The sequence below is a fragment of the Saimiri boliviensis genome, chromosome 17 (assembly GCF_048565385.1).
Source record: "Saimiri boliviensis isolate mSaiBol1 chromosome 17, mSaiBol1.pri, whole genome shotgun sequence".
Lineage (NCBI taxonomy): Eukaryota > Metazoa > Chordata > Mammalia > Primates > Cebidae > Saimiri > Saimiri boliviensis.
The window spans coordinates 22,830,576-22,858,402 of NC_133465.1; the positions used below are offsets into that span (position 1 = coordinate 22,830,576).

General features: G+C 53.5%; 1 protein-coding gene across 2 annotated transcripts; it reads right to left on the reverse strand.

Annotated features, from left to right (window-relative positions):
• Nucleotides 1–1,697: 1,697 nt before the first annotated feature.
• CCDC92B (coiled-coil domain containing 92B) lies at nucleotides 1,698–27,816 on the reverse strand. 2 transcript variants are annotated; one of them, XM_039476453.2, is made up of 4 exons: nucleotides 27,558–27,816; nucleotides 16,685–16,836; nucleotides 10,285–10,332; nucleotides 1,698–5,792 (listed from the first exon to the last, which is right to left on the reverse strand). In XM_039476453.2, the coding sequence occupies exons 2-4, from the start codon at nucleotides 16,812–16,814 to the stop codon at nucleotides 5,200–5,202; spliced, it is 771 nt and encodes a 256-aa protein (XP_039332387.1). In that variant the 5' UTR covers nucleotides 16,815–16,836; nucleotides 27,558–27,816; the 3' UTR covers nucleotides 1,698–5,199. The 2 variants fall into 2 exon arrangements, with proteins under 2 accessions (XP_039332387.1, XP_074244456.1); XM_074388355.1 differs by lacking the exon at nucleotides 27,558–27,816 and having other exon boundaries at nucleotides 16,685–16,876.
• Nucleotides 27,817–27,827: the final 11 nt, after the last annotated feature.

The window sequence follows — 27,827 nt, forward strand, 5'->3', positions numbered from 1 at the left end:
TGGCTGAATCCAGGTCCCTTGATTATCTGGAATTGTCTGCTTATCTCCTCGTTCTGTCCCCCGCCCCTTTTTTTTGCGGTGCTAGTCACTGGATGAAGCGAGGGCCTCACCCCAACGTGGCTTTAGCTTCCTTGGGAAGACCGAACACCTCGGCCTGTTCTGTTTCTCTTATGGTAGCTTTGTACTTAGGTGGCCTTACCCCTTGCGGTGGCAAATGACCTGCCAGATTTCTTGAGTGCCGTTTTAGCCACCCAAGAGTTGTCCTTCTCCATAGTCCTGTTCTGTTCACTGCTGAACAGAACAGGCACGTAACACAGGTGCTGAATGAATGGAGTTGCATGTCCATCTTCAGCCCTGCCTTGCCTGGGCCACACGGGTGGGTGGAGTCAGCCCTCCCAACATGTGGACTGAGATGGGTGCAGAGCAGTTCCCGAGAAGGAGAAGGGTCCTGTTACCAGGAGGGTTGCGAGGAAAAAATTTTTTTTCTGTTTGGTTTAGGTCCCCTTCGTCCTTAGCACACAGAGCTGCTCCCTTTTTCTCTGACTCATCCCCAACATAGACCTGCATTGAAAATGCCCGGGCTTGAGTTCTCATGGGTGCTGGCTGCGCTGAGCTCCTAAAGCCGCATCCCAGGATAACCCTCAATAGTGGAGGATAAGAATAGGGCTCCTGCGGGGGTGCTGGGCTTCTTGCAGCTGGATGAGGTGGGGGCAGGGCACCAGCATGGCCAAAGATGCCAGAACCCAGGATTCCTTCTGGAACAGGACAGTGGGCAATTTCAGGCACTGGGCCCTTCCCGTCTTCTCTCCACTGTAGTCAGGAGCCTGTGATTTAAGATCTGTTTGTTCATTTAGATTGGGTGGCATGGAGAGAAGAGGCAGGGCTCCGCTGAGGGCCAGGACACCTCAGATGGGCACCTTAGGCCTGATCTGAGGAACAGTTTTTTTTTTTTTTCTTGTTTTTGAGATGGAGTCTCATTCTGTCACCAGGCTGGAGTGCAGTGGTGTGATCTCAGCTCACTGCAACCTCCGCCCCTCCTGGATTCAAGCAATTCTTCTGCCTCAGCCTCCCCAGTAGCTGGGACTATAGGCACCCGCCACCACGCCCAACTGATTTTTATATTTTATATAGAGACAGGGTTTCACCATGTTGGCCCGGATGGTCTTGATCTCCTGATGTGTGATCCACCTGCCTCAGCCTCTCAAAGTGTTGGGATTACAGGCGTGAGCTACCCCGCCCTGCCTTTTTTTTTTTTCTCGAGATAAGAGTCTTACTGTGTCACCCAGGCTGGAATATACTGGTGCAATCTCGGCTCACTGCATACTCTGCCCTCCTGGGTTGAAGGGATTCTGGTGCCTCAGCCTCCCGAGTAGCTAAGATTACAGGCACACACCATACCTATCTGATTTTTGTTTTAGTAGAGATGTTATTTCACTGTGTTGGCCAGGCTGGTCTTGAACTCCTGACTGCAGGTGATCTGCCAGCCTTAGCTTCCCAAAGTGCTGGGATGACAGGCATGAGCCGCCACGCCCGGCTGGTCTGAGGCATGTCTACTGAAAGGACCCGAGTCTCAGCTCCTAGTCACACTGTGCCCACTGGCTGACCCCGAACCACTCACCTGGCTACTCCACATCCTCCACCCACACCTGGAAAAACCAAGATGCAATGGGGCAGAGTGCCCAAAGTCAGAGATTGAATTCACGTTTTTCAGAGATTTTATTAAGAATAAGGCATATGACAGTCACCCTAAAGCACAGGACTCTACTTCTGTGGGTGAATGAGTACACTCTGAAAAGCACTGGATTCAAAAGCGCAGCCAACAGAGAATTTGGAGCAGGGCCCCTCTACCCTGTCCACAGGGTGCCTGCCAGGCGGTTTTGAAGCCCTGCGCACCCCCCATTCAAGGCTGGCATGTCCTGGAGAAGGTGCTTGGAGACCCCCCTCTGTGCACTGAGAAGCTGCCCCTCACCCTCTAGGCCTCCTCCCTCTCTCCACCAGGGAGGACTTCATCCTGCTGCTTATATGGGGAAGGGCTACCCCACTTTGGCCCTGGACTAGTCCCCCCAAGCTGCAAGGTGCGGTGGCTGGGCTGAGGTACAGAGCCTCTGACAGCACAGCCCATTGGGCCCCGGCCGAGTTCCAGAGCAGGGGGAGGTCCCCACCAGCAGCTCTGCGTCCTGGATCTGTTCACACTTGGGGTGCGGCAGGAGCTCCACCTAGGGACCCTGAGTGTCCTCTTCAACGCTCCCTCTCTCCCAGTGGGGGATTCGTGCAGCAGAGGAGATATAGTCCTTTCCCTTCTTAGTCACCCAGACATTCCAGAGGCTGGGGGGCATGGGGGTAGGAGGCTTCCCTAGGGCTGGGAGGGCTCTCAAGCCAAACCCAGGGAGGGTGGGGCCTCTCCCAGGCCCGAGGGTGAGGAGTTTTGGGCAGGGGCCAAGAGCAGGCCAATGACTCCAGCTCCTAGTCTTATTCAGCCGCACGGAGGGTTCTGTGCAGGCAGGTGGAGGGAAGTTCCCGTTATTTTCAGGAGGGAAAGGGGGGAATTTCTGTGAAAACTAGAACCCTGCATCTGCCATGGGTTCTCCCCTAGCTTGCCCCAGGCACCTCCAGCACCTCAGCTGAGAGTCAGTGAGTCAGCTGCTCCAGACTCACAACTTTTCATCTAGGGGATCTCCAAGACCCCACAAACAACCGTCATTATCTGTGGTTGCCAGAAGAGGGATGGGAGTTGGGTGGCATTGATAGGGTCACTTCGGGAGAGGCAGGCGGGCCACTGGAAGATCCCCGGGGCCAGAGTGTGGTGGGGCCCCAGCTGGACACCCTGGAGGCCCAGGAGGGAAGGGGGAAGGGGACTATTGCTATAGAGCTGGGGGGAGGCCAGGCAAAGGGAGCTATGGCTTTTAGTGGGTGGGTGGGCAGATAAAGTACTTTACCATCTCTGCAGAAAAATTGACCTAAGAAAGTCACCCTGTTCACCCCAAAAGTGTGGTTGTGGGAGATGAGGGTCTGTGTGGGCTCCTCTGGAAAGAGGCTCTTGCCCTCCTTCCCACGGTCCTCTGGGCACCTCTGAGAGAGGAGCGAGGCCCTCACACACAGACAGGTTCAGAAAGAATAGGGGTGCAGTGAGTTACACATACTTGAGGGGGGACAGAGATGGCACAGGCACAACCACAGGACGGGTGGAGGGTAGAGGTGGGGGCAGGCAGAGCAAGGACCCCAAGCCACCTTCTTGGCCCACGTGAGACTGGAGAGCACTGTCCCAAGGGTGCCCCAACCTCAGCCATCTGGATCCCAGGAGCTGAAGATCCGCAGACCAGGCCTGTTTATTGCTCAGTGGTCTGGGCAGTCCCGGGTGGGGTGAGCTGGGAGGGCTGCACACTGATTAGCTGAGCGTGCTCGCTCACTGGTCGCTACTTCTTGCCAATTTCCCCCCCCCCTCTAAAATGGAAGGAAAGGGGGTGTGATCGGGGAATCCCCCGTCTTCATGGGGCCGTATTGGGAGAAGAGCTTGTAACCCTAGAGCTTGACTCTGCTCACCTCCCAGACCCCTGGGTAACACGGAATGTGTGGCGTCAGCCAAGGTCAGGACCTGTTAGGAAAGGGGTGTCTGTGAGGGAGGTAAAGGCCGCTCCCTGCCCCATGTCCTCCCCTCGAAGCCCCTGGAAGACCTCACAGGCACTTAGGACTTGATGCAGGACCCACACAGGAGGGATGGCATGGGGCTCCAGGGGTGTGCTTCCTTCTAGGCTGGGCTGGGGGTGGGGGCAACAAGCTACGCTGAACTGCCCCTCCTGCCTTTGGTGGTGGCTGGGGAGCTTAGGAGAAAGGGCTAGGAGGTGGGGCGTTCCCCTTTCCACCATTTGACATGGAGAACTGCGCATCCCACCACTGCCAGATTACGACAGGTTCAGGGGCATCTCCGGAGGGGGTCCTGGCTGGGGACTCACCTGTGCTCCCACCATGCCCCCCAGCAAACCCAAACCCAAACTTCTATCAGTAGCTGCCACTTCCAAGAAGCCAGGCCCTTTTTTTCCTTTTTTTGAGACGGAGTTTTGCTCTTGCCGCCCAGGCTGGAGTGCAATGGCGCGATCTCGGCTCACCGCAACCTCCACCTCCCAGGTTCCAACGATTCTCCTGCCTCCACTTCCTAAGTAGCTGGGATTACAGGCACGCACCGCTACGCCCGGCTTTTTGTATTTTTAGTAGAGACGGGGTTTCACCAAATTGGCCAGGTTGGTCTCGAACTCGTGACCTCAGGTGATCCACCCGTCTCAGCCTCCCAAAGTGCTGGGATTACAGGCGTGAGCCACCGTGCCCGGCCAAGGCCCTCCTTCTTCTTGCCTCTGGGTGCAGCCAGCTGATTAGGAAGCCGAGCAAAATTAGCACCAATAAACAGGACTAGGAAAACCTGGGGCTACCCCCTGAGGAGAAGGCAGTTCCTGCCTTCTGGAAGCCTGGCCCGCAGCTTGCCTCTCCGTCACCTCCCGTCCGCAGCGCAGCTCCCAGTCTCCGCGTACCCAGCGTGGCGGACTCAGGAAGAGCTGCGCTGCAGACGGCTCTAGACCAAGTCCGGCCACCTGGCCGCTTCTGTAATCCTCTCCCAGGGCCCACGGATGCGACCTTCCAGAAGTTCAACTTCCAGCAGGCGCACCTTCCCCACCAGGGGCTCTGGGAAGACGCATCTTCTAAAGTGTTCCGTGCTCGCCTGCAAGGACCTGTCGGCAGGTTCGGGGTGGGGGTAAAAGGACAGCCCCGAGCCCGAGCCTTTCCTGGGAGGAAGGAGGCTGGGCGGGGAGGGCGTCGGCGCGGGGGTGGGGAGGCCGGGGGTACCGCTGCCACTCTGCGTGCCTCTCGCAGGCCAGCCCGGCCCTCCCACCCCACCACGGACTGCGGCCCCCGCCCCTGCCGTCTCGCCGGCGGACGGAACCGGGTCAGGATCCGGACGGCGAGGCCTCCACGGAAAGAAGGTGCCACCACTCGGTCCCGCGGAGGAATCTCGCGGGAGGAGAGCGCTGGAAGCTTTGGAAACGTCGGGAAGTACAAAAGGCTGGCGGTTCGAGGGGTGGGGGAGCCGGGGCCGCCGCGACTCGCTTCCTGGAGGAGGGGCAGCCGCCCTCGGCCCTCGGGACCTGCCTGCGCGGCCCACGAGCTGCGTCCCTGGCCGACCCTCCCCGTGCGCTCCGCGTCACCCCGGGCCTACTCCGGGTCCCCGGGCGCACTAGGCGCGGGATGCTGCGGGCCGGCTCGGTCCGGGGGCTCCTGGGGAGGCGGCTGGCGCGGACTGCGACCGCTGGGCCGCAGCGGCCTCCGGGCGTAGAGGAAGAGCGCGGGGTCGGGCATGGGGTCGGCGTCGTCCAGGGCGCAGGCCCCGCGGTCCCAGGCGGCCCAGTCCCGGCCGGGGCCCTTGGCGGCGGCCTCGTGGGCGGCAGCGGGCGGGCGGCGGGCCCGCGGTGCGCGGCGGCGGGGCCGGGGTTCGGCGGTGGCGGCGGCGCCGGAGCCCAGGCGCGGGGCCTGCAATCTCTGGCGCGCCGCGTGCAGCTGGCAGGAGAGGTAGGCGGCTGCCTCGGTGTGCTTCTGCAGCTCGGTGCCCAGCACGGTGGCGCGGTGGCTGCGGCGGCGCAGCTCCTCCAGGAAGCGGCGCTCCTCGGTGCGGAGGCTGCAGCGCAGCGCGGACACCAGCGCCTCGCGCTGCGCCACCTCCCGCCGCAGCTCCTCGTTGGCCGCGGCTCGCGCCTCCAGCTGCGACTCCAGGGCGCGGCACTTGCTCTCCAACTCCCGGGATGCCGCCTCTGGAACGGGGCAGAGGCCAGAGGTTACAGTCACCGCCGGGATTCGAACAGAACCTGCACGGCTCAGCGCTCCGTGCAACAAAGCGCCCAGGCCCGGTGCGGGGGCTCACGCCTGGAATCCCAGCATTAGGGAGGCCGAGGTGGGCGGATCACTTGAGGTCAGGAGTTCGAGACCAGCTTGGCCAGATTGGCGCAACCACGTCTCTACTAAAAATAAAACAATGAGGCCGGGCGCCGAGGCTCACGCCTGTAATCCCAGCATTTGGGAAGCAGAATTGGTCAGATCAGTTGAGATCAGGAGTTCGAGATCCGCCTGGCCAACATGGTGAAACCCCATTTCTACTATAAATACAAAAGTTAGCCGGGCATTGTGGTGGGTGCCTGTAATCCCAACTATCCAGAGGCTGAGGCAGGAGGATCGCTTGAATCTAGGAGGCCGAGGTTGCAGTGAGCTGAGATCAGGCCACTGCACTCCAGCCTGGGTGATAAAGCGAGAGTCCCTCTCAAAAAACAAAAACAACCAAAACAAGCCCCACGCCTCCCCACGCCCCCCACCTACTCATCCTGCCGAGCTCCCTCTCCTTGCCCACTGGGGCTGCAGTGGCCTTCCTCGTTCCGCCCTTGCGCCTATCCTGTCCTCTGCTTGGCCTCTCTTCTCATTCTTCAGGTTTCAGCTTAAGTGCAAACCCCTTCCTGGCCCTTTATTCATTCCACAGATAGTTCATGGACCCCTGACCACGTACACTGTGTTAGGTATTGGAGGTAGGGCACATCATAAAACGGTCTCTGTGAAGCTTACAGCATAGTGGGAGAGGCATAGTAAATAATCACAAATAAATGTGAGCTTGCAGCTGTGACCTGTGGAAAGTCAATGCTGTGACTGTAACTGGAGAATGTGACCTCGAGAGGGAAGTCTTCCCAGCAGAAGAGACTGGAGCTAAGATCTAAGGATAAACAGGAATTAAGTAGTGAAGACAGGAGAGAAGGGTGCTCCAGACAGAGCAAACAGCTTGTGTAAAAACCCAGGGGCAGGAAGACCTGATGAGAGGAAGGGACTGAAGGAGCTGTGAGAGTACGTGGGGAGTCTGTGCCCTTGTTTCCTCCATAGGACATTTATCACTTTATTTTTTTTGAGACAATGTCTCCCTCTGTTCCTGGGCTGGAGTGCAGTGGTATGGCTCACTGCAGCCTCTACTTGAGCCTCCTGGGCTCAAGTAATCCTCTCATCTCAGCCTTCCCAGGAGCTTGGACCACAGGCATGCACTTTTTTTTGCCACATTGCCTGGGCTGGTCTTGAACTCCTGGGTTCAGGCAATCCTCCTGCCTCAGCCTCCCAAAATGTTGGGATTACAGGTGTGAGTCATCTTGGTCAGGTGTGGTGGCTCACACCTGTAATCCCAGCACTTTGGGAGGCCAAGGTAGGTGGATCACGAGGTCAGGAGTTTGAGACTAGCCTGACCAACATGGTGAAACTTCATCTCTACTAAAAATAAAAAAATTAGCCAGGCATGGTGGCGTCTGTAACCCCAGCTACTCAGGAGGCTGAGGCAGGAGAATCACTTGAACCCGAGGCTGCAGTGAGCCAAGATCACACCACTGCACTCCAGCCTGGGCAACAGAATGAGACTCCGTTTCAAAAAAAACAAAAAAAACAAAATAGGTGTGAGTCACCGCTCCCACCCACATTTTTTTTGTTTATTGTTTGCCTTTGCCACTGCAGCAGGTTTCAACCCTGAATAGACACTGAAACTACCTAGAGAGTTTTTAAAAATACTGTTTCCTGGGCACTACCAAAAACCAATTGAATAAGCATCCCTGGAGTTGGACCTGGGAACTGGTGTTGCTTAGATCTTCCCAGGTGATTGTCGTGTGCAGCCGGGTTGAGGACCCCTGCCTCCTGACCACGAGCTCCGTCTCAGCAGGACCATATCCTAGGACTTGGGATGTGTGAGTGTAGGGATGTAGGCAGCTGAAAGTGGAAAAAGTACCCTGGAATTATGAAAATCACCAAGTGATAAGAGGACAAAGAAAGTTCTTAAGTCCAGTGGGTTGGCACACTCATCCCAGTGACTCAGGGGAGGGCTGAGTGGGGAGAGTCTCTTGAGCCTAGAAGTACGAAGCAACAGTGAGCTGTGACTGTGCCACTGGACACTACAGCCTGGGCAACAGAGCAAGACCCTGTCTCTAAAATAAAAGGGTTCTCCAAGCCCACTGAAAGACAAGATAGGCCAGCACAGTGGCTCACGTCTGTAATCCTGGCACTTTGGGAGGCTGAGGTGGGCAAATTGCTTAAGCTCAAGAGTTTAAGACCAACGTGGGTGACGTGGTGAAACCCCATCTACAAAAAATCTGGGCGTGGTGGCACGTGTCTGTAGAAACAGCTAATCTCGAGGTTGAAGTGAAAGGATCTCTTGAGCCCACCCAGGAGGTGGAGATTGCAGTGAGCAGAGATGGTGCCACTACATGCCAGCCTGGGCGACAGAGTATGAGACCCTGTCTCAAAAAGAAAAAAGATAAAAACCAAGACATTGTGGCAGTGGCTTGAGCCCAGGTGACCACAAAGACCCTTTCAGACAAAGGACAGTGAGTGGGGTGAAAGAGGCTTTGTCACAGAACTGTCCTAGTGTCTGGGATGCGTGCTGCCTTCCATCAACCACCTGGGCAGAAGAGGTTGTCCATTTATGGTGGAATTAGTCCAGGTCCGTAAGTGTTTAGATGATCCCTAGCTGATCTTTAAGCATGAATACACAAACCAATCTGTAGGGCTTCTAACATTATAGCTTAAACTTCCAGCCTGTAGCACGCCTCTATAAGCAACACAGCAATATGGAAGAGAGTCTGTTCTTTTTTTTTTGAGACCGAGTTTCGCTCTTGTTGCCCAGGCTAGAGTGCAATGGGGTGATTTCAGCTCACCCCAACCTCTGCCTCCTGGGTTGAAGCAATTCTTTTGCCTCAGCCTCCCGAGCAGCTGGTATTACAGGCATGCACCACTGTGCCCAACTAATTTTTTTTTTTAGCAGAATCTCGCTCTGTCGCCAGCCTGGAGTACAGTGGCGCGATCCCAGCTCACTGCAACTTCCGTTTTCCAGTTTCAAGCAGTTCTGCCTCAGCCTCCCGAGTAGCTGGGACAACAGGCACGCACCACCAGGCCTGGCTGATTTTTTGTACTTTTAGTAGAGGTGGGGTTTCACTATGTTGGCCAGGATGGTCTCGATCTCTTTTTTTTTTTTTTTTTTTTAGAGACGGGGTTTCACCATGTTGGTCAGGCTGGTCTTGAACTCCTGACCTCAGGTGATCTGCCCGTCTTAGCCTCCAAAGTGCTTGGATTACAGGTGTGAGCCACCACGCCCAGCCGGTCTCGATCTCTTGACCTTGTGATCCACCCGCCTCGGCCTCCCAAAGTGCAGGGATTACAGGAGGTTAATTTTTTATATGTACTCAGTCCTGGTTCTGAGCTTTTATAATCTGATGATAAAGATCTTAACAATGCAATTTAGAAAAAACTGTGGGGAAAAAAAAATCATGACAAGATTTAGCATCCTAACCATTTGTAGAAGTACCATTCAGTACTGTTGGGTATATTCATGTTGGTGTACAACAATCTTTAGAGCTTTCTCATCTTGCAAAACTAAAAGTTGATACCCATTGAGTCCCCAACCCCCCAATTTTATGGGTGAAGTAATACTCTTTTATAAACAAATATTTTAGTGGAATTTGTTTTTTTGAGACAGTTTCGCTCTTCTTGCCCAGGCTGGGGTGAAGTGGCTCAATCTCGGCTCACTGCAACCTCCGCCTCCTGGGTTCAAGTGATTCTCCTACCTCAGCCTCCCGAGTAGCTGGAATTACAGACGTGCACCACCACACCCAGCAAATTTTTGTATTTTTAGTACAGACGGGGTTTCGCCATGTTGGCCAGTCTGGTCTTGAACTCTTGACCTCAGGTGATCCACCCACCTCGACCTCCCAAAGTGCTGGGGATAGCAGGCATGAGTCACCACGCCTGACTTTAGTGGAATTTCTATGGCAGCAAGAAGTCTTGTAAAATGCAGGATTTACTAGTGTGTGTGTGTTTCATTTCCTGTAAGTTCCTTGAAGTCGAGGAGCCCATCCTGACATACATCTTGGCTTCAGCCTGCAGTCACTCAGATGAGTGTACCTTAACACTGACCATGTGATCCCTTATGCAGGGATGGGAAGGCCTGGGGAGGTGAGTCACATTACCATCTCCTTCCTGCTTTCCTTTCCTCACTTTGTACAGAGACCTGGATACAGGGCACTGTGTGTGATGGTGTATGTTGTTCACTGTACAAGGGCATCCCCAAGGTCATCCACTGGGCAAGTGTGGCTGACACCCTGCACTCTGCTCACCAGCCAAGGAGTGACTGTTCCCAAGTCTAGACTGGCGACAGAGAAGGCTTGGGTCTTACTAAGGGCTGGGGAAACTCCAGCTGTGGGCCCCATGACCCTTCCCCACCAGTAGTTCCTCTCTTACCTTGCTGGTGAGACTGGACCTCTCTCATTTCCAGGTCATGCGTCAGTTCTGGGGGAAAGAAAAGAAAAGGCAGTTTGTGTGTGTGTATGAGAGAGAGCTCATGGAATCACAGCTCAGTAAGAGTGGCAATAAGGATCCTTAGAAACCACCCCCATACTATTTTACTGCAGTCTTGCAAGGGGAAGAGACGAAGAGGTGTGTCCAGGACATGGCCAGAACCTGGCCAGCTGGATTCTAAGCTCAGAAATCTTCCCAGCTCAAGCTTTGAGCCCGGGTTTGGAGTTTAGTTCACCCCTCCTGGGACTGAGGAGCTTGGCTTGTTCTGGGGCTGGGGGAGTATCTACCCTTCCTGGGGTGATATGCCACTTAATGAAAGCAGTCCTGGAAGACCCTTGCGGTGCAGGGCTCTGACGCTTTTGTGTTTAGCTGATGGCTGCTGGAATGTCCACCTAATTAATGAAAGCAGTCCTGGAAGACCCTTGCGGTGCAGGGCTTTGTCGCTTTTGTGTTTAGCTGATGGCTGCTGGAGTGTCCTGAGCTACTTGGCGGCACTGAGGCAGGCTCAGGGCAGTGGCTACTCACCAGTCCTGACACTTGCTTCTCACTGTTTTTTTTTTTTTTTTTTTTTTTTTTGGAGACAGGGTCTTGCTCTGTTGCCCAGGCTGGAGTGCAGTGGTGTGATCTCAGCCCATTGCAACCTCTGCCTCCCAAATTCAAGCAATTCTCTTGCCTCAGCCTCTCGAGTAGCTGGGACTACAGGCTTCCGCCACCACGCCTGGCTAATTTTTTTGTATTTTTAGTAGAGATGGACGGGGTTTCACCATGTTAGCCAGGATGGTCTCGATCTCTCGACCTCATGATCTTCCCGCCTCAGCCTCCCAAAGTGCTGGGATGATAGGCGTGAGCCACTGAGCCTGGCTTAATTTTATTTTATTTTTTTGTAGCAATAGGATCTTTCTATGTTCTCCAGGCTGGTCTCAAACTCCTGGGCTCAAGCAGTCCTGTCATAGCCTCCCAAAGTGCTGGGATGACGGGTGAGCCACCTCACGTGGCTGCTTTTCACTATGTGACAGCTGGTACGGTTGAGGATGTTATTATCTGAACATCAGCACTGCCCCCTCCCAAGCCCCAGTTCTTCTGTATTCCTCCCCCCCGGCAGGGAGAGGGGCTTTGAGGAGGACCGTGCTGCCTTAGTGATGGAGGCTTGGCATTGACGGGGTGGGGCGGGCAGCCTAGGAGCCACTCAAGGGCAATGGCACAGGGACAGTTTTCCTCCTGGGTGCTGCAGCCTAGCCACCACCCCTCTGCCTGCCTGTCCTCCCAGTTTCCATTCCTTAGTGCCCTCCAAGCCCCATCTCTCAGCCCAGGTGACTTTTCCAGCCGCACCCCCACTCCCCCAACTCCAGCAGGGCTCAAGAGCTGGTACAAGGGCAGAAGGCAGCCAGAGCCACAGCTGCCAGTGCTGCAGGCTACTCAGGGGCACCTGTGTACACCTGCAGGCACAGTCTGGTGCCCAAGGGGAGGAGGTGTGAAGCTGGGGGTCGGGTAAGGAAGGCAGCACATCTCTGAGACCAGCACGCAGCAGCACCATCAGGGACTGGCCTGTGACCCCTCTGCCTGTCCCTCCTCACTGCCCTCACTGGGCTCTTCCAGAGCTTTGCCAGAGGTGCCTTCTCTGGGGAGGCTGGTTGTTGCTGGGAGACAGACAGCTGGGATGCCTGAGTCTTCTGCTGTGACCAGAGTCTGAACCTGCTCCCTGGAGCCCCTGCGAGGGCTCCAATGCCTCCCTCCAGGGCTTCCTGGGGCCAACTCGGCCCCTCCTCCAAGGCCTTGTGATGTAGCCCAAGGGGCCCTGAACTGAGTTCAGGGATTTAGGGATGGGATGTCTTGGCTCGGCCATGAACTTCCTGTGGGTGGTTTCTCTTCAGCCCTTAAACCCAGGACTTGGGGGTAGGGAGATAAAAGTCCCAGCTGGGCTGTAGATGAGCATGCTGTGAGGTCACATATGCTGGGTGACCTTGGCCAGTAACAGCACCTCTCTGAGTCTCAGTTTTCTCATCTGGAAAATGGGGGCATAATAGCATCACCTCACTAAGGAGCTGTTGCCAGGATTAAATGAGAAAAAAATAAAAGTGAGCTTGGCCCAGGGCTAAGCTGGTCCTGAACAAGGGTGGGGAGTTCTTGTCATCATCCACGCTGCTTCGCCCCCCAGAACACGCCCACCTCTCTAGCTCTTCGTTCTGAGGCCTCACCCACCCTCAGCCAGCTCCCTCAGCAGCCTGTCCCCTGGGGTCCTACACCTGCTTCTCCCCCTCCCAATACCCTCTCAGCTCTGGGTCCCTCTGTAATCTCCTTTCCCTTATTTTCTCTCTTCTCATCAGCCCCTCCTTGGAGGAAAGGCCTTATTCAGCCATTTCAGCCCCGAGAATGGCTGCTATAGCCCAGCCCAGTTATTTTTATCTCCTTAATCAATAACTGAGAGGTGGTGGGGTATGGAAGCTCACGCCTGTAATCCCAGCACTTTGGGAGGCCAAGGCAGGCGTATCATCTGAGGTCAGGAGTTCAAGACCATCCTGGGCAACATGGTGAAAGCTTGTCTCTGCTAAAAGTACAAAAATTAGTGGGGTGTGGTGGTGAGCGCCTGTAGTCCCAGCCACTTGGGAGGCTGAGGCAGGAGAATGGCTTAAACCTGGAAGGCGGAGGCTGCAGTGAGCTGAGATCGTGCCACTGCACTCTAGCCTGGGTGACAGAGCAAGACTCCATCTCAAAAATAAAAAATAGTAATAAGAAAACCGAGGTTTCAGGCCCATAGCCATGTGAGAAGGGCAGCAGGGGTGAGGGCGCTCTGTTCCTGCTGGCTCCACACCTGGGATCTGGCCTGGGTCCCAAAAGGAGGAGCCACCAGCTCTCAGAATTAGCAAAACAGAAACGAGAGGGACTGCTGTAGGGTCTTAGGATTTTCTCTTCTCTTTTACTTTCTGAGATGGAGTCTCTCTCTTGTTGCCCAGGCTGGAGTGCCGTGGCGCAATCTTGGCTCAACGCAACCACTGCCTTCCGGGTTCAGGCGATTCTCCTACGTCAGCCTCCCGAGAAGCTGAGATTACAGGTGCATGCCACCATTCCCGGCTAATTTTTGTATTTTTAGTAGAGACGGGGTTTCACCATATTGGCCAGACTGGTCTCTAACTCCTGACCTTGTGATCTGCCTGCCTCTGCCTCCTTAAGTGCTGGGATTACAGGCGTGAGCCACCGTGCCTGGTGGTTATCTCTTTTCTTATAATTTTGTTATTTCAGTGAAAAGGTGGCATCAGGCATGGGTGAGATACTTGGGTCACTGTTGTCCCCCAGGCTGGCCTCTGCTCCCATCCAGTCTTCAGGGGAGATGAGAATGTGTCTGTGGAGCCTGAGGAAGCTGTAATACCCGAGTCAGGACTACTGGCTTCTCATGTCACAGTGTGGGGAGTCAGCTGGGTCACTCAGATCCTTTGGGACTCAGTTTCCCTGGGCAGTGGGGAGCTCCCAGGAGCAGGTGCTGGAAGCAAGTTAGAAGTCTGAGCATCTTGGGGAGAAGACGTCCAGAAAGCTGCAGAGGCATGTAGGGCCGTGCGTCTGGAGCTCTGGCATCTAATTATCCCTCCGCCACTGACATGCTGGGCGGCTGTCTCTCTGGGCCTTGGTTTACCTAAGTAGGTACAATGAGAAGGCTGGGCCCTTCCAGCTGAGACAGTCTATGAGGCATTGGCTCCAAAGCCTGAATGTGGAGACTCAGCCTCAGGGAGCACATGGGGCAGAGCCAAGCCTCTGAGAGCCCCAGGCAGCTGAGACCCCAGGCCGCAGAGCAGAGGCCGGCCGGGATTTCACTCCGTCCTTGGTGCCTCCCTCTGCTCCGCCCACAAATCTAGTCCACAGGCAAGTCCTTTCTTTTTTTTTTTTTTGAGACGGAGTTTCACTCTTGTTACCCAGGCTGGAGTGCAATGGCGCGATCTCGGCTCACCGCAACCTCCGCCTCCTGGGTTCAGGCAATTCTCCTGCCTCAGCCTCCTGAGTAGCTGGGATTACAGGCACGTGCCACCATGCTCAGCTAATTTTTTTGTATTTTTAGTAGAGACGGGGTTTCACCATGTTGACCAGGTTGGTCTCGATCTCTCGACCTTGTGATCCACCCGCCTCAGCCTCCCAAAGTGCTGGGATTACAGGCTTGAACCACCGCGCCCGGCTGGCAAGTCCTTTCTTTCAGCCCACCTCCCACGGGTCCTCCCCTTTCCATCCCTCTTCACCTCTTCATCTCTCCCCTGGACCATTCACCATCTCTGCTGGGTCTCCCTGCCTCCCTCTCCCACCAATTCAGCTTCCCTGCAACTGCCAGACTGAGCTGCTTTTTCTTTCTTTCTTTCTTTTTTTTTGAGACAGAGTCTCTGTAGCCCAGGCTGGAGTGCAGTAATGTGATCTCTGCTCACTCCAACCTATACCTCCCAGGTTCAAGTGATTCTCCTGCCTCAGCGTTCTGAGTAGCTGAGATTACAGGTGTGCACCACCACACCTGGCTAATTTTTTGTATTTTTAGTAGAGATGGGGTTTCGCCATGTTGGCCAGGCTTGTCTTGAACTCTTGACCTCAGGTGATCCACCTACCTCAGCCTCCCAAAGTGCTGGGATTACAGGTAGCAGCCACCACACCTGGCCCAGACTGAGTTTATTTACTTTTTTTCTTTGAGACAGTCTTGCACTTGCTCTGTCATCCAGGCTGGAGTGCAGTGACCCGATCTCGGCTCACCACAACCTCTGCTTCCTGGGTTCAAGCGATTCTCTTGCCTCAGTCTCCTGAGTAGCTGGGATTATAGGCACACGCCACCACACCCAGCTAATTTTTTTTGTTTTTAGTAGAGACGATGTTTCGCCATGTTGGCCAGGCTGGTCTCAAACCCCTGACCTCGTATCTGCTCACCTTGGCTTCCCAAAGTGTTGGGATTACGGGCGTGAGCCACCGTGCCGGGCCCAGACTGAGTTTCTTAATGCAGCATAATGCTATCAAGCAGCACTCAGCTGCTCAAAAATCCGTCTGTGCCTACCACTACCCAGGAGGACAAACTCCTTGGCGATCATGGTATTGGTCAAAGTCTTCCACACTCTGGCTCCAGTCGGATTTTTTTTTTTTTTTTTTGACAGAGCCTCACTCTGTTGCCCAGGCTGGAGTGCAATGGCACAATCTCGGCTCACTGCAACCTCTGCCTCCTGGGTTCAAGCAGTTCTCCTGTCTCAGCCTCCCGAGTAGCTGGGACTACAGGCATCTGCCACTGCGCCCAGGTAATTTTTTGTATTTTTAGTAGAGATGGGATTTCACCATATTGGTCAGGCTGGTCTCGAACTTCTGATCTCACGCGATCCACCCACCTCGGCCTCTCAAAGTGCTGGGATGACAGGTGTGATCTGCTGCATCCAGCCTCCAGCTGGATTTCTTATCAGTCTCCTTTAAGTGCTGCTTTATCCATCAGCTAGAACTTTCCATGAGCTTCTGGCTTCCCAGCTTCTGGCCTTTGCTGTGCTCTTCCCTTCATCTGGAATGCTGTCTCCACTCCCCTTCCTCTGTGGTATCTTGGCATGTCCACATGTTACGCAGCCTCCAGGAGCTGGAGCACCCCTCCCCTGGGGAGCCTCGGAGGCTGGGTCTCCTCCCGTCCCTGCTCCTCAGGCTGGATGTGCTCCTGCCCATGCGTTCCTGCTTGATTTCTGCTCTCCCTCTGTATTGCCAGTTGGCCTGTGTGTCTCCCCAGCTAGACCCAGAGCTGGGAGTTGCCTGGTGAACAGTGACTCTTGGAAAGGATGGGAACCTCCGGGAATGGGTTCCCAGGAGTCCTCCACTACCTAACCAGAGTGTTTTGCCCTGAAACTGTCAGGTGTTCCTAGAACTTCTCTGTCTGTCTCACCTCCCCAAGTCTCAGCTTCCTTATTCAAAAAAAGAGGCAGCAGAATTGGTGCAGTGTGCGGCTCACAGGGGCTGCTGGTGGGCACACCCCAGAGACTGTGGCTGTGTTGGCTAGGCGCGGTAGCTCACGCCTGTAATCCCAGCACTTTGGGAGGCTGAGGCAGGTGGATCATGAGGCTGGGAGTTCGAGACCAGCTTGGCCAATATGGTGAAACCCAACACTACTAAAAATACAAAAATTAGCAGGCATGGTGGCATATGCCTGTAATCGCAGCTACTTAGGAGGTGGAGGCAGGAGAATTGCTTGAACCTGGGAGGGCGGAGTTTGCAGTGAGATGGGATCCAGCCACTGCACTCCAATCTGGGCAGCAGAGCGAGACTCTGTCTCAAAAAAAAAAAAAAAAAAAAACAGTGGCTGTGATGATGACAATGACCAGTGACCCTCTCCCACCCGCCTGGCCGTCTCTCCTGGCCTCACCTGAGCAGCGTTTCTGCAGCCTCAGGATCTCCAGGTGCAGGTCTCGCAGCAGGGCCATCTGCTCCTTTTTCAGGAAGCTGATGTGGCGTTGCACGCTCTGGATCTGATGCTGCAGGGACACGGTATCCATGGCAGCCCAGGCCTGGCCCCACCTAGGGAGGACAACACAGTGAACCCACCTCTTCCAAGCCCATGTGCACTGCCCCACCCTCAGCTCTTTCACCGTCTCCTCTGCTCTGGATTCTGTTGCCACCAGGAAGATGATTCCGCCACTGCTGTTACTGCCCCTCTGTTTCCTTATTCAGCCTTCATGAAGAAGCAGGGTGTAGGCAGGAAAGCATCGTTATTCCCATTTCACAGATGGAGACCCAGAAGCCCAGGAGGCAATGGTTTCATTCTCCTGTTCCCATGTAACTTTTTTTTTTTTTTTTTTTGAGATGGAGCTTTGTTCTGTTGCCCAGGCTGGAGTGCAGTGGCACGATCTTGGCTCACTGCAACCTCTGCCTCCCCAATTCAAGCAATTCTCCTGCCTCAGCCTCCCAGGTAGCTAGGATTACAGGCACCTGCCACCACACCTGGTTAATTTTTGTATTTTAGGGTTTCACTATGTTGGCCAGGCTGGTCTTGAGCTCCTGACCTTAGGTGATCCACCTGCCTCAGCCTCCCAAAGTGCTGAGATTAAGAGGTGAGCCACTGCGCCCAGCCCCGTGTAACTTTAGCCTCTTCTACTTCTCTCTCTCTCTCTCTCTCTTTTTTTTTTTAATAACTTTTATTTTTAAAGACGGAGTTTCACCATGTTGGTCAGGCTGGTCTTGAACTTCTGACCTCAGGTGATCCGCCCGCCTTGGCCTCCAAAGTGCTTGGATTATAGGCGTGAGCCACCGTGCCCGGCCTCTCTCTCTCTTTTTAAAATAGAGATGGGTTTCACCATCTTGGCCAGGCTGGTCTTGAACTCCTGACCTTGTGATCCACCTGCCTCAGCCTCCCAAAGTGCTGGGATTACAGGTGTGAGCCACTGCGCCCAGCCAGCCTCTTCTGCTTCTCAAATAGGAAAACAAATGGAGTGGCAAAGTGAATAAAGGGAGAGAGAAAGCATGGGTTCTAGCCTGCTTTTCCTGCCCTCGCAGTGTGACCTGGGTGAGTCCTCTCCCTCTGTGGGCTCTGGGTTTTCTCATGGGTAAAATGAGGGAGTTGTGGAGTGAGCAACCCCGAGTCTCTTCCAGCTCTAGACGTCCCACAAGTATCTCAGCCCAAGGGCTACATGGCTGTTCTGAGGATAATTCTCCTTTAGTTCAACTCCAGCTCAACCACAGTCCAGGGCTCCGGGCGCCTCCAAGTCACAGCGGAAGAAGACGTGGTGAGTGTTTCACTAACACTGACTCTGGGCTGAAGGCCGGTGGTGGAGTCCCTTTTAAAAAGAGAAAGGCTGAGCATGGTGGCAGGAGAAGCCCTTCAACCTGGAAGGCGCGGGTTGCAGTGAGAGCTGAGACCGTGCCATTGCACTCCAGCCTGGAAGGCAGAGTGAGACTCCATCTCTAAACAAATAAACCGATGAAAGAGAAACAGGCCAGACGCTGTGGCTCACACCTGTAATCCCAGCACTTTTGGAGCCCGAGGCAGGCAGATCACTTGAGTTCAAGAGTTCGAGACTGGCCTGGCCAATGTGGTGAAACCCCATCTCTACTAAAAATACAAAAAAATGAGCTGGGCATGGTGGGGCATACGCCTGTAATACCAGCTACTTGGGAGGCTGAGGCACAAGGATTGCTTGAACCTGGGAGGTGGAGGTTGCAATGAGCCAAGATCACACCCCTGCACTGCAGCCTGGGCAACAGAGCAAGACTCTGTCTCAAAAATAAATAAAATAGGGCCGGGCGCGGTGGCTCAAGCCTGTAATGCCAGCACTTTGGGAGGCCGAGGCGGGTGGATCACGAGGTCGAGAAATCGAGACCATCCTGGTCAACATGGTGAAACCCCGTCTCTACTAAAAATACAAAAAACTAGCTGGGCGTGGTGGCGCGTGCCTGTAATCCCAGCTACTCAGGAGGCTGAGGCAGGAGAATTGCCTGAGCCCGGGAGGCGGAGGTTGCGGTGAGCCGAGATCGCGCCATTGCACTCCAGTCTGGGTAACAAGAGCGAAACTCCGTCTCAAAAATAAATAAATAAATAAATAAATAAATAAATAAATAAATAAAATTTAAAAAAGGAATAGGAGGGGGGAAAGAGACCCATGCAGTGACTCCCATTGTGGAAACTTGAGTTGCTGTGATGGATGGGGAGGTGTGTGTCCCTGAATCCTAATGATGGCTTGGCTCTCCAGCTCTGCCTCTTCTGGCCCTGCCCCTTCCCGATGACTCTTTTCTGTGGTAATCAGCATCTTGGACAAGCAGAGGCAGACAGCAAACACTGGGGCCCAGGACTACGAGCTCCTGCTTTCTCAGCCAAGGACTCCCTAAGCTTTGCCTTCACCTTTGAGGAACCTGCCTTCACCTGCCCCTGGAATGTCCTGGGCAGTGGGAGAGACAGGCCAGTAGGATGAATAATTCTCTTCACCAAATGGTCCCCTCCACACTAGCTTCTGTGTTAAGACTCAGAAAATCCAGATTTTCATTTGTGGGGTCACATAAAGCAGGTCCCCCTGAAACCTCCCATCCTCGGGAGTCTCCTCTCTGGGCCCCTTTCTCTGGTACTCCCCTGACCCCCCAATCCATCCAAATAGGCCTTTCATTTCAACAAGGGGTGGCCCTTTGGCCTGTGGGGATTGCTGGCTACATTTGCTGACCGTCTGTTATGTTCAGGGATCATTATACACATGATGTTCCTTCTGTCAACCAAGCTTCAGTAGGTATTATCACCCCACTTCACAAAAAAAGACTTTTTTTTTTCCTTTGGGACAGAATCTCGCTCTGTTGCCCAGGCTGGAGTGCAGTGGTGCGATCTCGGCTCACTGCAACCTCTGCCTCCTGGGTTTAAGCAATTCTTCTGCCTCAGGCTCTGGAGTAGCTGGAACTACAGGTGTGTGCCACCAAGCCCAGCTAATTTTCTGTATTTTTAGTAGAGACAGGGTTTCACTTGTTAGGATGGTCTTGATCTCCTGACCTGGTGATCCGCCCGCTTCGGCCTCCCAAAGTGCTGGGATTTACAGGCATGAGCCACCGCACCCGGCCAAAAAAAAAAAAAGACTCTTGTGCCACTTCACACGCTTAGTAAGTGGTGGCAGAGTCAATTCTCCAACCAAGTCCAGAGAAGGTTCCCAATATTTATGCTGATATTTACACTGGGAAGAGTCCTAGGTTTGACTCTGTCACCCAGGCTGGAGTACAGTGAGGCAATCTGCAACCTCAAACTCCTGGGCTCTAGCAATCCTTCCACCCCAGCCTCCCAAGTGGCTAAGGACTACAGGTGCACACTACCACTCCTGGCTAATTTGTTATTTTTTTGTAGAGACAGAGTCTCACTATATTGCCCAGGCTGGTGTTCACCTCCTAGCCTCAAGCAATCCTCCCACCTTGGTCTCCCAAAGTGCTGGGATTATAGGCATGAGCCACTGCACCCAGCTGATTTGTGGCTGTTTCAATTACCTGCTGTGTGACTTTTGGCATGATAATTGACCTCTCTGAGCTATTTTCCCCCTGTAAGAAAGATGGGGCTGCAAATCCTAAAGTCCTAGGATAGTTGTAAGGATTAAATGAGATAACAAATGTAAGGCTGGGCGAGGTGGCTCAGGTCTGTAATCCCAACACTTTGGGAGGCTGAGGTGGGTAGATCACCTGAGGTCAGGAGTTTGAGACTTGGCTGACCAATATGGTGAAACCCTGTCTCAGCCGGGCGCGTTGGCTCACACCTGTAATCCCAGCACTTTGGGAGGCTGAGGCGGGTGGATTGCCTGAGGTCGGGAGTTCAAAACTAGCCTGACCAACATGGAAAAACCCCATCTCTACTAAAAAGTACAAAATTAGCCGGGCGTGGTGGCGCATGCCTGTAACCCCAGCTACTCGGGAGGCTGAGGCAGGAGAATTGCTTGAATTTGGGAGGCAGAGGTTGTGGTGAGCCGAGATTGCACCATTGCACTCTAGCCAGGGCAACGAGAGTAAAACTCTGTCTCAAATAAATAAATAAATAAATAAAATAAAAGAGCCAGACTCCTGGTGCTTAGACATTGTAAGATTATAAATTTATGTTATTTTAAGTCACTATGTTTATGATAATTTGTTACCCAGCAGTAAAAATCTAATACAGACTTGAAGGAGGGGTAGCAATTAAAGAATGAAAGGAAGAGCATTTCCAACAGGGAACAGCATCTGTGAAGGCACAGAGGAAGGAAAGAACTAAGTGATCATAATGATAGCTGAGTTTACAGAAGTCTTACTATGTGTCAAACTTTCTGCTAAGTGCTTCTGGTCTGTCTGAGAAATAGACATTGTCATGGTAGGTAGGGCTGAAGTGAAAGGTACACAAGAAGGAAAGTTATCAAGGGTAGGATCACATGGCATCTCATATATCATGTTAAGAATTTTTAGGCTGGGTGCAGTGGCTCATGCCTGTAATCCCAGCACTTTGGGAGGCCAGGACAGGTGGATTGCCTGAGATCAGGAGTTCGAGACCACCCTGGCCAACAAGGTGAAACCCCATCTCTACTAAAAATACAAAAATTAGCCAGGCTTGAAGGTGTGTGCCTATCTATAGTCCCAGCTACTCTGGAGGCTGAGGCAGGAGAATCCAGGTAGGTGGAGCTTGCAGTGAGCCAAGATCGTGCCATTGCACTCCAGCTTGGGCAACAGAGCAAGACTCCAACTCAAAAAAATATATGTAATTTTTTTTTTTTTTTTTGAGACGGAGTTTCGCTCTTGTTACCCAGGCTGCAGTGCAATGGCACGATCTCAGCTCACCGCAACCTCCGCCTCCTGGGTTCAGGCAATTCTCCTGTCTCGGCCTCCTGAGTAGCTGGGATTACAGGCACGTGCCACCATGCCCAGCTAATTTTTTTGTATTTTTAGTAGAGACGGGGTTTCACCATGTTGACCAGGATGGTCTCAATCCCTTGACCTCGTGATCCACCCGCCTCAGCCTCCCAAAGTGCTGGGATTACAGGCTTGAGCCACCGCGCCCGGCCAAAAATATGTAATATTAAGTGAATTTAGAAGTTCTTAAAAGGGCCAGGCGTGGTGGCTCACGCCTGTAATCCTAGCACTTTGGGAGTCTGAGGTGGGTGGATCACCTGAGGTCAGGAGTTCAAGACTCAGCCTGGCCATCATGGTGAAACCCCATCTTAAAAAAAAAAAAGAAAAGAAAAAAGTTGTTCTTAAAAGAATTCTAAGCAGTGGAAGAACATGCTATGATTTGCATTTTTTTTTTTTTTTTTTTTTTGAGACGGAGTTTCGCTCTCGTTACCCAGGCTGGAGTGCAATGGCGCAATCTCGGCTCACCGCAACCTCCGCCTCCTGGGTTCAGGCAATTCTCCTGCCTCAGCCTCCTGAGTAGCTGGGATTACAGGCACATGCCACCACGCCCAGCTAATTTTTTGTATTTTAGTAGAGACGGGGTTTCACCATGTTGATCAGGATGGTCTCGATCTCTCGACCTCGTGATCCACCCGCCTCAGCCTCCCAAAGTGCTGGGATTACAGGCTTGAGCCACCGCACCCGGCCCTGCATTTTTTTTTTTGAGACGGGGTCTCACTCTGTCCCTCAGGCTGGAATGCAGTGGTGCAATGATGGCTCATTGCAGCTCGAACTGCCAGGCTCAGGCTGAGAATCCACCTCAGCCCCCCAAGGAGCTGGGACCACAGGCTCATGCTACCATGTCCGGCTCAAAAAGACATCTGGGTACAGTGGCTCACACCTGTGTTTCCAGCACTTTGGGAGGCCAAGGTGGGTGAATCACAAGGTCAGGTGATCTAGACCATCCTGGCCAACATGGTGAAACCCCATCTCTACTAAACTATAAAAAATTAGCCAGGTGTGGTGGTGCGCACCTGTGGTCCCAGCTACGTGGGAGGCTGAGGCAGGGGAATCACTTGAACCTGGGAGGCAGAGGTTGCTGAGATTGCACCACTGCACTCCAGCCTGGGCAACAGAGCCAGACTGTGTCTCAAAAACAAAAAGATAAAAGATAAAATAAAAACAATAATATGCTGGTGCACAACTCAGGAGAAACAGGTGAGCTGTGTGTGCATGTGACTGTGTGTCTGTGTCGGGATTTGTGTGCCTGAGTGTGCCTGTGTGCCTCAAGGAGCACGTGTGAGTGTTTCTCGATCCTCTTGCTGCTGTGTTTGCTGTGCGAGGATCCATCCACCTGGAGGATGAAGGTGTGTGGGCCCGTGCTTGGGATAAAGAGAAAACGCCTGCTCCCAGCCACTGAGATGCAAATTCGTCTGAAGAGAAAAGGCCTTCCCACACAGCTCTGGAGACTGGACTCTGGCCACCGTGAGAGGCTCGGCCAAACAGCTGCTTCTGTGCTTTCCCAGAAAGACTCGAGTATTTGCTTCCAACTAGGCAGGCTGCTTTTCTCAGGGCAGAAATTTGGGTCACAAACAATCTTGGCAAATATTCTTCCTTAGGCGTTATTGTTCTTTTGGGGGAGGGTGGGAGATAGCGTGGGGAAGGGAACTAGTGACAACCAAAATCTCTCTGTGGTGGCTGGCGAGTTGAAAGGCACACTTCAGAAGACCCAAGCCAAGAAAACGGATGTTCCCATCAGAAACGCAGTCCTGGAACATCTGGGCTTCAGACGCTCATGCCTGAGGAAGTGGCCTAAGCTAGTCACAGCAGCTGAAGGGCTGGTGCTATCAGCTCCAGAACTAGGCACCCAGCCTGAGTTAACATGCTCAGGGAAGAGCGTCACTGTCCTCTGTCCACTGTCCTGACCACATCAGGGACTGCATTGTTTCTGCTTCCCTCCTTCTTCTGAGTTTTTTTTTTTTTCTGTTAATTTTCTCTTCTTTTTCTTTTTAGAGACAGGGTTTCACTGTGTTGGCCAGGCTGGTCTTGAACTCCTGACCTCAAGTGATCTGCCCGCCTCGGCCTCCCAAAGTGCTGTGATTACAGGTGTGAGCCACCACGCTTTACCCCCACCTTTTTTTTTTTTTTGAGACGGAGTTTCGCTCTTGTTACCCAGGCTGGAGTGCAATGGTGCGATCTCGGCTCACCGCAACCTCCGCCTCCTGGGTTCAGGCAATTCTCCTGCCTCAGCCTCCTGAGTAGCTGGGACTATAGGCACGCACCACCATGCCCAGCTAATTTTTTGTATTTTTAGTAGAGACGGGGTTTCACCATGTTGACCAGGTTGGTCTCGATCTCTCGACCTCGTGGTCCACCCGCCTCGGCCTCCCAAAGTGCTGGGATTACAGGCTTGAGCCACCACGCCCTTTTTTTTTTTTTTTTTGAAATGGAGTCTTGCTCTGTCGCCCAGGCTGGAGTGCAGTGGTGCGATCTTGGCTCACTGCAAACTCCCGACTCCTGGGTTCAAGCAATTCTCCTGCCTCAGCCTCCCAGTAGCTGGGATTACAGGTGCCCACCAAAATGCCTGGCTAATTTTTGTATTTTTTATAGAGTCAGGGTTTCACCATGTTGGCCAGGCTGGTCTTGAACTCCTGACCTCAGGTGATATGCCCACCTTGGCCGCCCAAAGTGCTGGGATTACAGGTGTGAGCCACCATGCCTGGCCTAGTTCTTACAGTTCTTTGGGTTGAAAGAACCACACAAAGTACAGAATTGTAGCCGGGCGTGGTGGCACGTGCCTGTAGTCCCAACTACTTGGGAAGCTGAGGCTGGAGGATCTCTTGAGTCCAGGAGTTCTGGGCTGCAGTGCGCTATGCCGATTGGGTGTCCGCACTAAGTTCGACATCAATATGGTGCAGGAGACCACCAGGTTGCCTAAGGAGGGGTGAACCGGCCCAGGTAGGAAATGGAGCAGGTCAAAACTCCCGTGCTGATCAGTAGTGGGATTGCGCCTGTGAATAGCCACTGCATTCCAGCCTGGGCAACATAGCGAGACCTTGTCTCTTTTTAATAAAAGAAAAAAGTATAGAATCATAATGCTTAGGACCCAGAGGACCTTAAAAATCATCTCAGTTAGTGGTTTTCAAGTTTTGCTCCATAGACCTCCAGGACTCCACTAAGGGTTCTCAAAAGGACTGGGGGTAAAAGGCAGGGCCGGGGGCTTTGCCTTTTTATCCCTCCTTTATATTATGAACTTATGCATACATACAAATTCACTGGAGGAAAGGCTTTTGCTTACCAACAGGTTTCTTCTTAATTATTATTTTTTTAATTAATTTTTTTTTTTTTTTGAGACAGAGACTTGCTCTGTCACCTAGGCTGGAGTGCAGTGGCACGGTCTCAGCTCACTGCAACCTCTTCCTACTGGGCTCAAGCAATTCTGCTGCCTCAGCCTGCCGAGTAACTGGGACTTCAGGAGCCTGCCACCATGCCTGGGTAATTTTTGTATTTTTACTAGACAAGGGGTTTTGCCATGTTGGCCAGGCTGGTCTTGAACTCCTGACCTCAAGTGATTCACCTGCCTCAGCCTCCCAAAGTGCTGTGATTACAGGTGTGAGCCACCACTCCCCTAAAACCTCTTTTTAGTCCAGTCATTCCTTGGGTATCTAAATCTCACCTTCCCCACACCCTTTTCATCTGCTCAAGGTCCCCTGGCCTCTGCTGTCCCTTTCCCTCAGGCAGAGGAGGTTGTTGGGAGAGGAACCAGACCCTACACTTCTTGTGACCTGCCTGCTCCGGGCTTGCACTGTCTGCCACCCCTCACTCACTGACCGATTCTCTTGTCCCAGGTTCAGCTTTTCCTAGTGTTTCTTTTCTGAAACTATTTATCAAGTCAACAGATATCTTTGTGCTGTTCTTAACAGTTAATACCCACGTTTTGTTAAAATTCTTTAAGTTTGTATGTTTTCTTGTTTTAAGGAGAATGTTAAACTTATTTTTATTATTCTTATAGTCAGGGAAGATATAGTAGATAGGACAGGCATGGCAATAAGTGAACAAATAAATGAATCAGACCAGGCGCGGTGGTTCATGCCTGTAATCCCAACACTTTGGGAGGCCAAGGCAGGCTGATCACCCGAGGTCAGGAGTTCAAGACCAGCCTGGCCAACATGGCGAAACCCCGTCTCTAAAAATAAGTAGGGTATGGTGGCACACGCCTGTAGTCCCAGCTACTCAGGAGGCTGAGGCAGGAGAATCACTTCAACCCAGGAGCTGGAGGTTGCAGTGAGCTGAGATCGTGCCACGGCCCTCCAGCCTGGGTGACAAGAAAAAAACTGTCTCAAAAAAAAAAAAAAATCAATATAAGCTTTATTTTTCTTAGTCATTATTCCTGTTCCTGACCTGACTCAGAGGCCTGGGGCAGTAGGATAGCAGGAAGGCAAGCAGCCTTTCTTGGACATGGCACGAATTCATAGGTAATAATACTTATAATAATAAGTAATTGGTACTGTTCTTAGCATTTTACATATATTAACTCACTTATCTTGGCAACAACCCCACGCTGAAGATTCTATTAATGTATCCACTTTATGGATGATGAGACAGGCTGAGGGGTAAAGGAGTTTGCTCAATATACACAACTACAGTGCCTGGCAATTAGAAGCACCCCACTGGGTGATCATCCTGGCATTGATGGCCTCTCACAAGAGAATCCAAAGAGAACATCAGCCTGCATTTAGCAGTCCGTCTTTGCAGGCTGATCTTCTCTTTGGGATTCTACCTCTGGCTGCTCTCATGACAACCTTTTCCAGTAGCCCAGTAGCAAGGCATACCCTCACTTACCATGTCCGCCCAGTCTCTGCCTCTTGAAACCCGACCCATCCTTCAGGGCCTTGCTCTTGCCTTACCTTTACCATGAAGCCATCCCTGATCCCCCACCAAGCTGGAAAGACTCTCTCCCGCCTCTTTGTTCCCCAGGCAATTTGTTGGAATCTGGGTGGCGGCTAGCGCCACAGTCTATCATATTATCACTTTTTGGTGTGTGTGTGTGTGTGTGTGTGTGTGTGTGTGTGTGTGTGCCTGCATGCACCTGGCTTCTGTGCTAAGCCATATGCTTCCTGAGGGCAAGGCTTTGTCTCTGGGAATCTCTTGGAAGGAACAGGCCCGCAATGAATGTTGCTGAAACCAGGAGAATGGATTGAGTCTTGCTAGGAATCACCAGGGCAAGTAAATACACTGTTAAAAAAAAAGTACGCTGCTCCCCAAACCCAGGTCTTTGGCTTTTCTGGGGTTTTGAGTCTGGAGCAAGGATTCAGCCTTTGACAAATGACTAGGACTCTGTCTGCCAGGTGGGGCCGCTTGGCCAGTGCTGGTGCCACATCCCCCAGGACCTTGTGGTCCTCTCCACTCCAGAGCCCCTCCCCCGCTTATCCCTCAACTCTGGCTGCCCCCTCCATTGAAGATCTCAGGAGCCCCCCGCCTTAGCAAAGCTGAGGATCCAGTCACCACAGGGGAATGTGGTGTATGGGGAAGCTGGAGCCCCCCACCCCCTTCAGGCTTCATGTTCTGCCCTGATTATGCCTCCAATATGACTCCCAGGGAAGGCAGGGCTTGCGGGGGGGCATGTGGAGACTAAGGAAGAGAGGGAGCAGAGAGGAGGGCAAAGGCAGCAGAAAGAAAGGTGAGCGTGGTGGGAGGCGGCGGGGCTCGACCTCTGGCCTCTCCGGACGCCCGGCAGCGCCAGGCAGGGCCCGGGTCTGGGTGGTGGAGGACAACTTCTGCCAGCAGCCCGCCGCGAGTCAGTCCGCCTCCCGCGCGCTGCGGTGCCCGGCCCCGCGCCAGCCCTCCCGGGGGAGCCGGAGCCCGGCCGCGCTGCTCCCCCCGGGGCTGCCCCGGCGCCCACACCCCCCACGCCCACCGACCGGCCTCCTCACCTTCGGGACCTGGGAGCCACCGGCCGGCGGGGCCCGGGGTCGGGGCCGGGCTGGGTGGGGGCGGCGCTCTTCCCCCCGCGCTAGCTGCGCCCGGGGTTCCGCAGCGCCCGCCCCGGCTGCGGCGCCATCAGCTGCTGGGAGGCTGCGGGGCAGTCGGGCAGGGGCTCCGAGGGGTTCGGGGGCGCCGAAGGGGGGCCGGGGCGGGCTCCAGGCGTAAACACCCAGCAACGTGACCGGAACTGGCGAACGAGCTGGAGGGGTGCGGGGGGC

Bases quoted from the DNA above. Each gene is read 5' to 3' on its own strand.
- CCDC92B (XM_039476453.2), bottom strand. From the start codon at position 16,814: ATGGATACCGTGTCCCTGCAGCATCAGATCCAGAGCGTGCAACGCCAC. The intron at 10,333-16,684 runs GTGAGGCCAGGA...TCTTTCCCCCAG, and splicing joins GCTGCAGAAACGCTGCTCAG to AACTGACGCATGACCTGGAA. The intron at 5,793-10,284 runs GTAAGAGAGGAA...GCCCCGTTCCAG, and splicing joins GGTCCAGTCTCACCAGCAAG to AGGCGGCATCCCGGGAGTTG.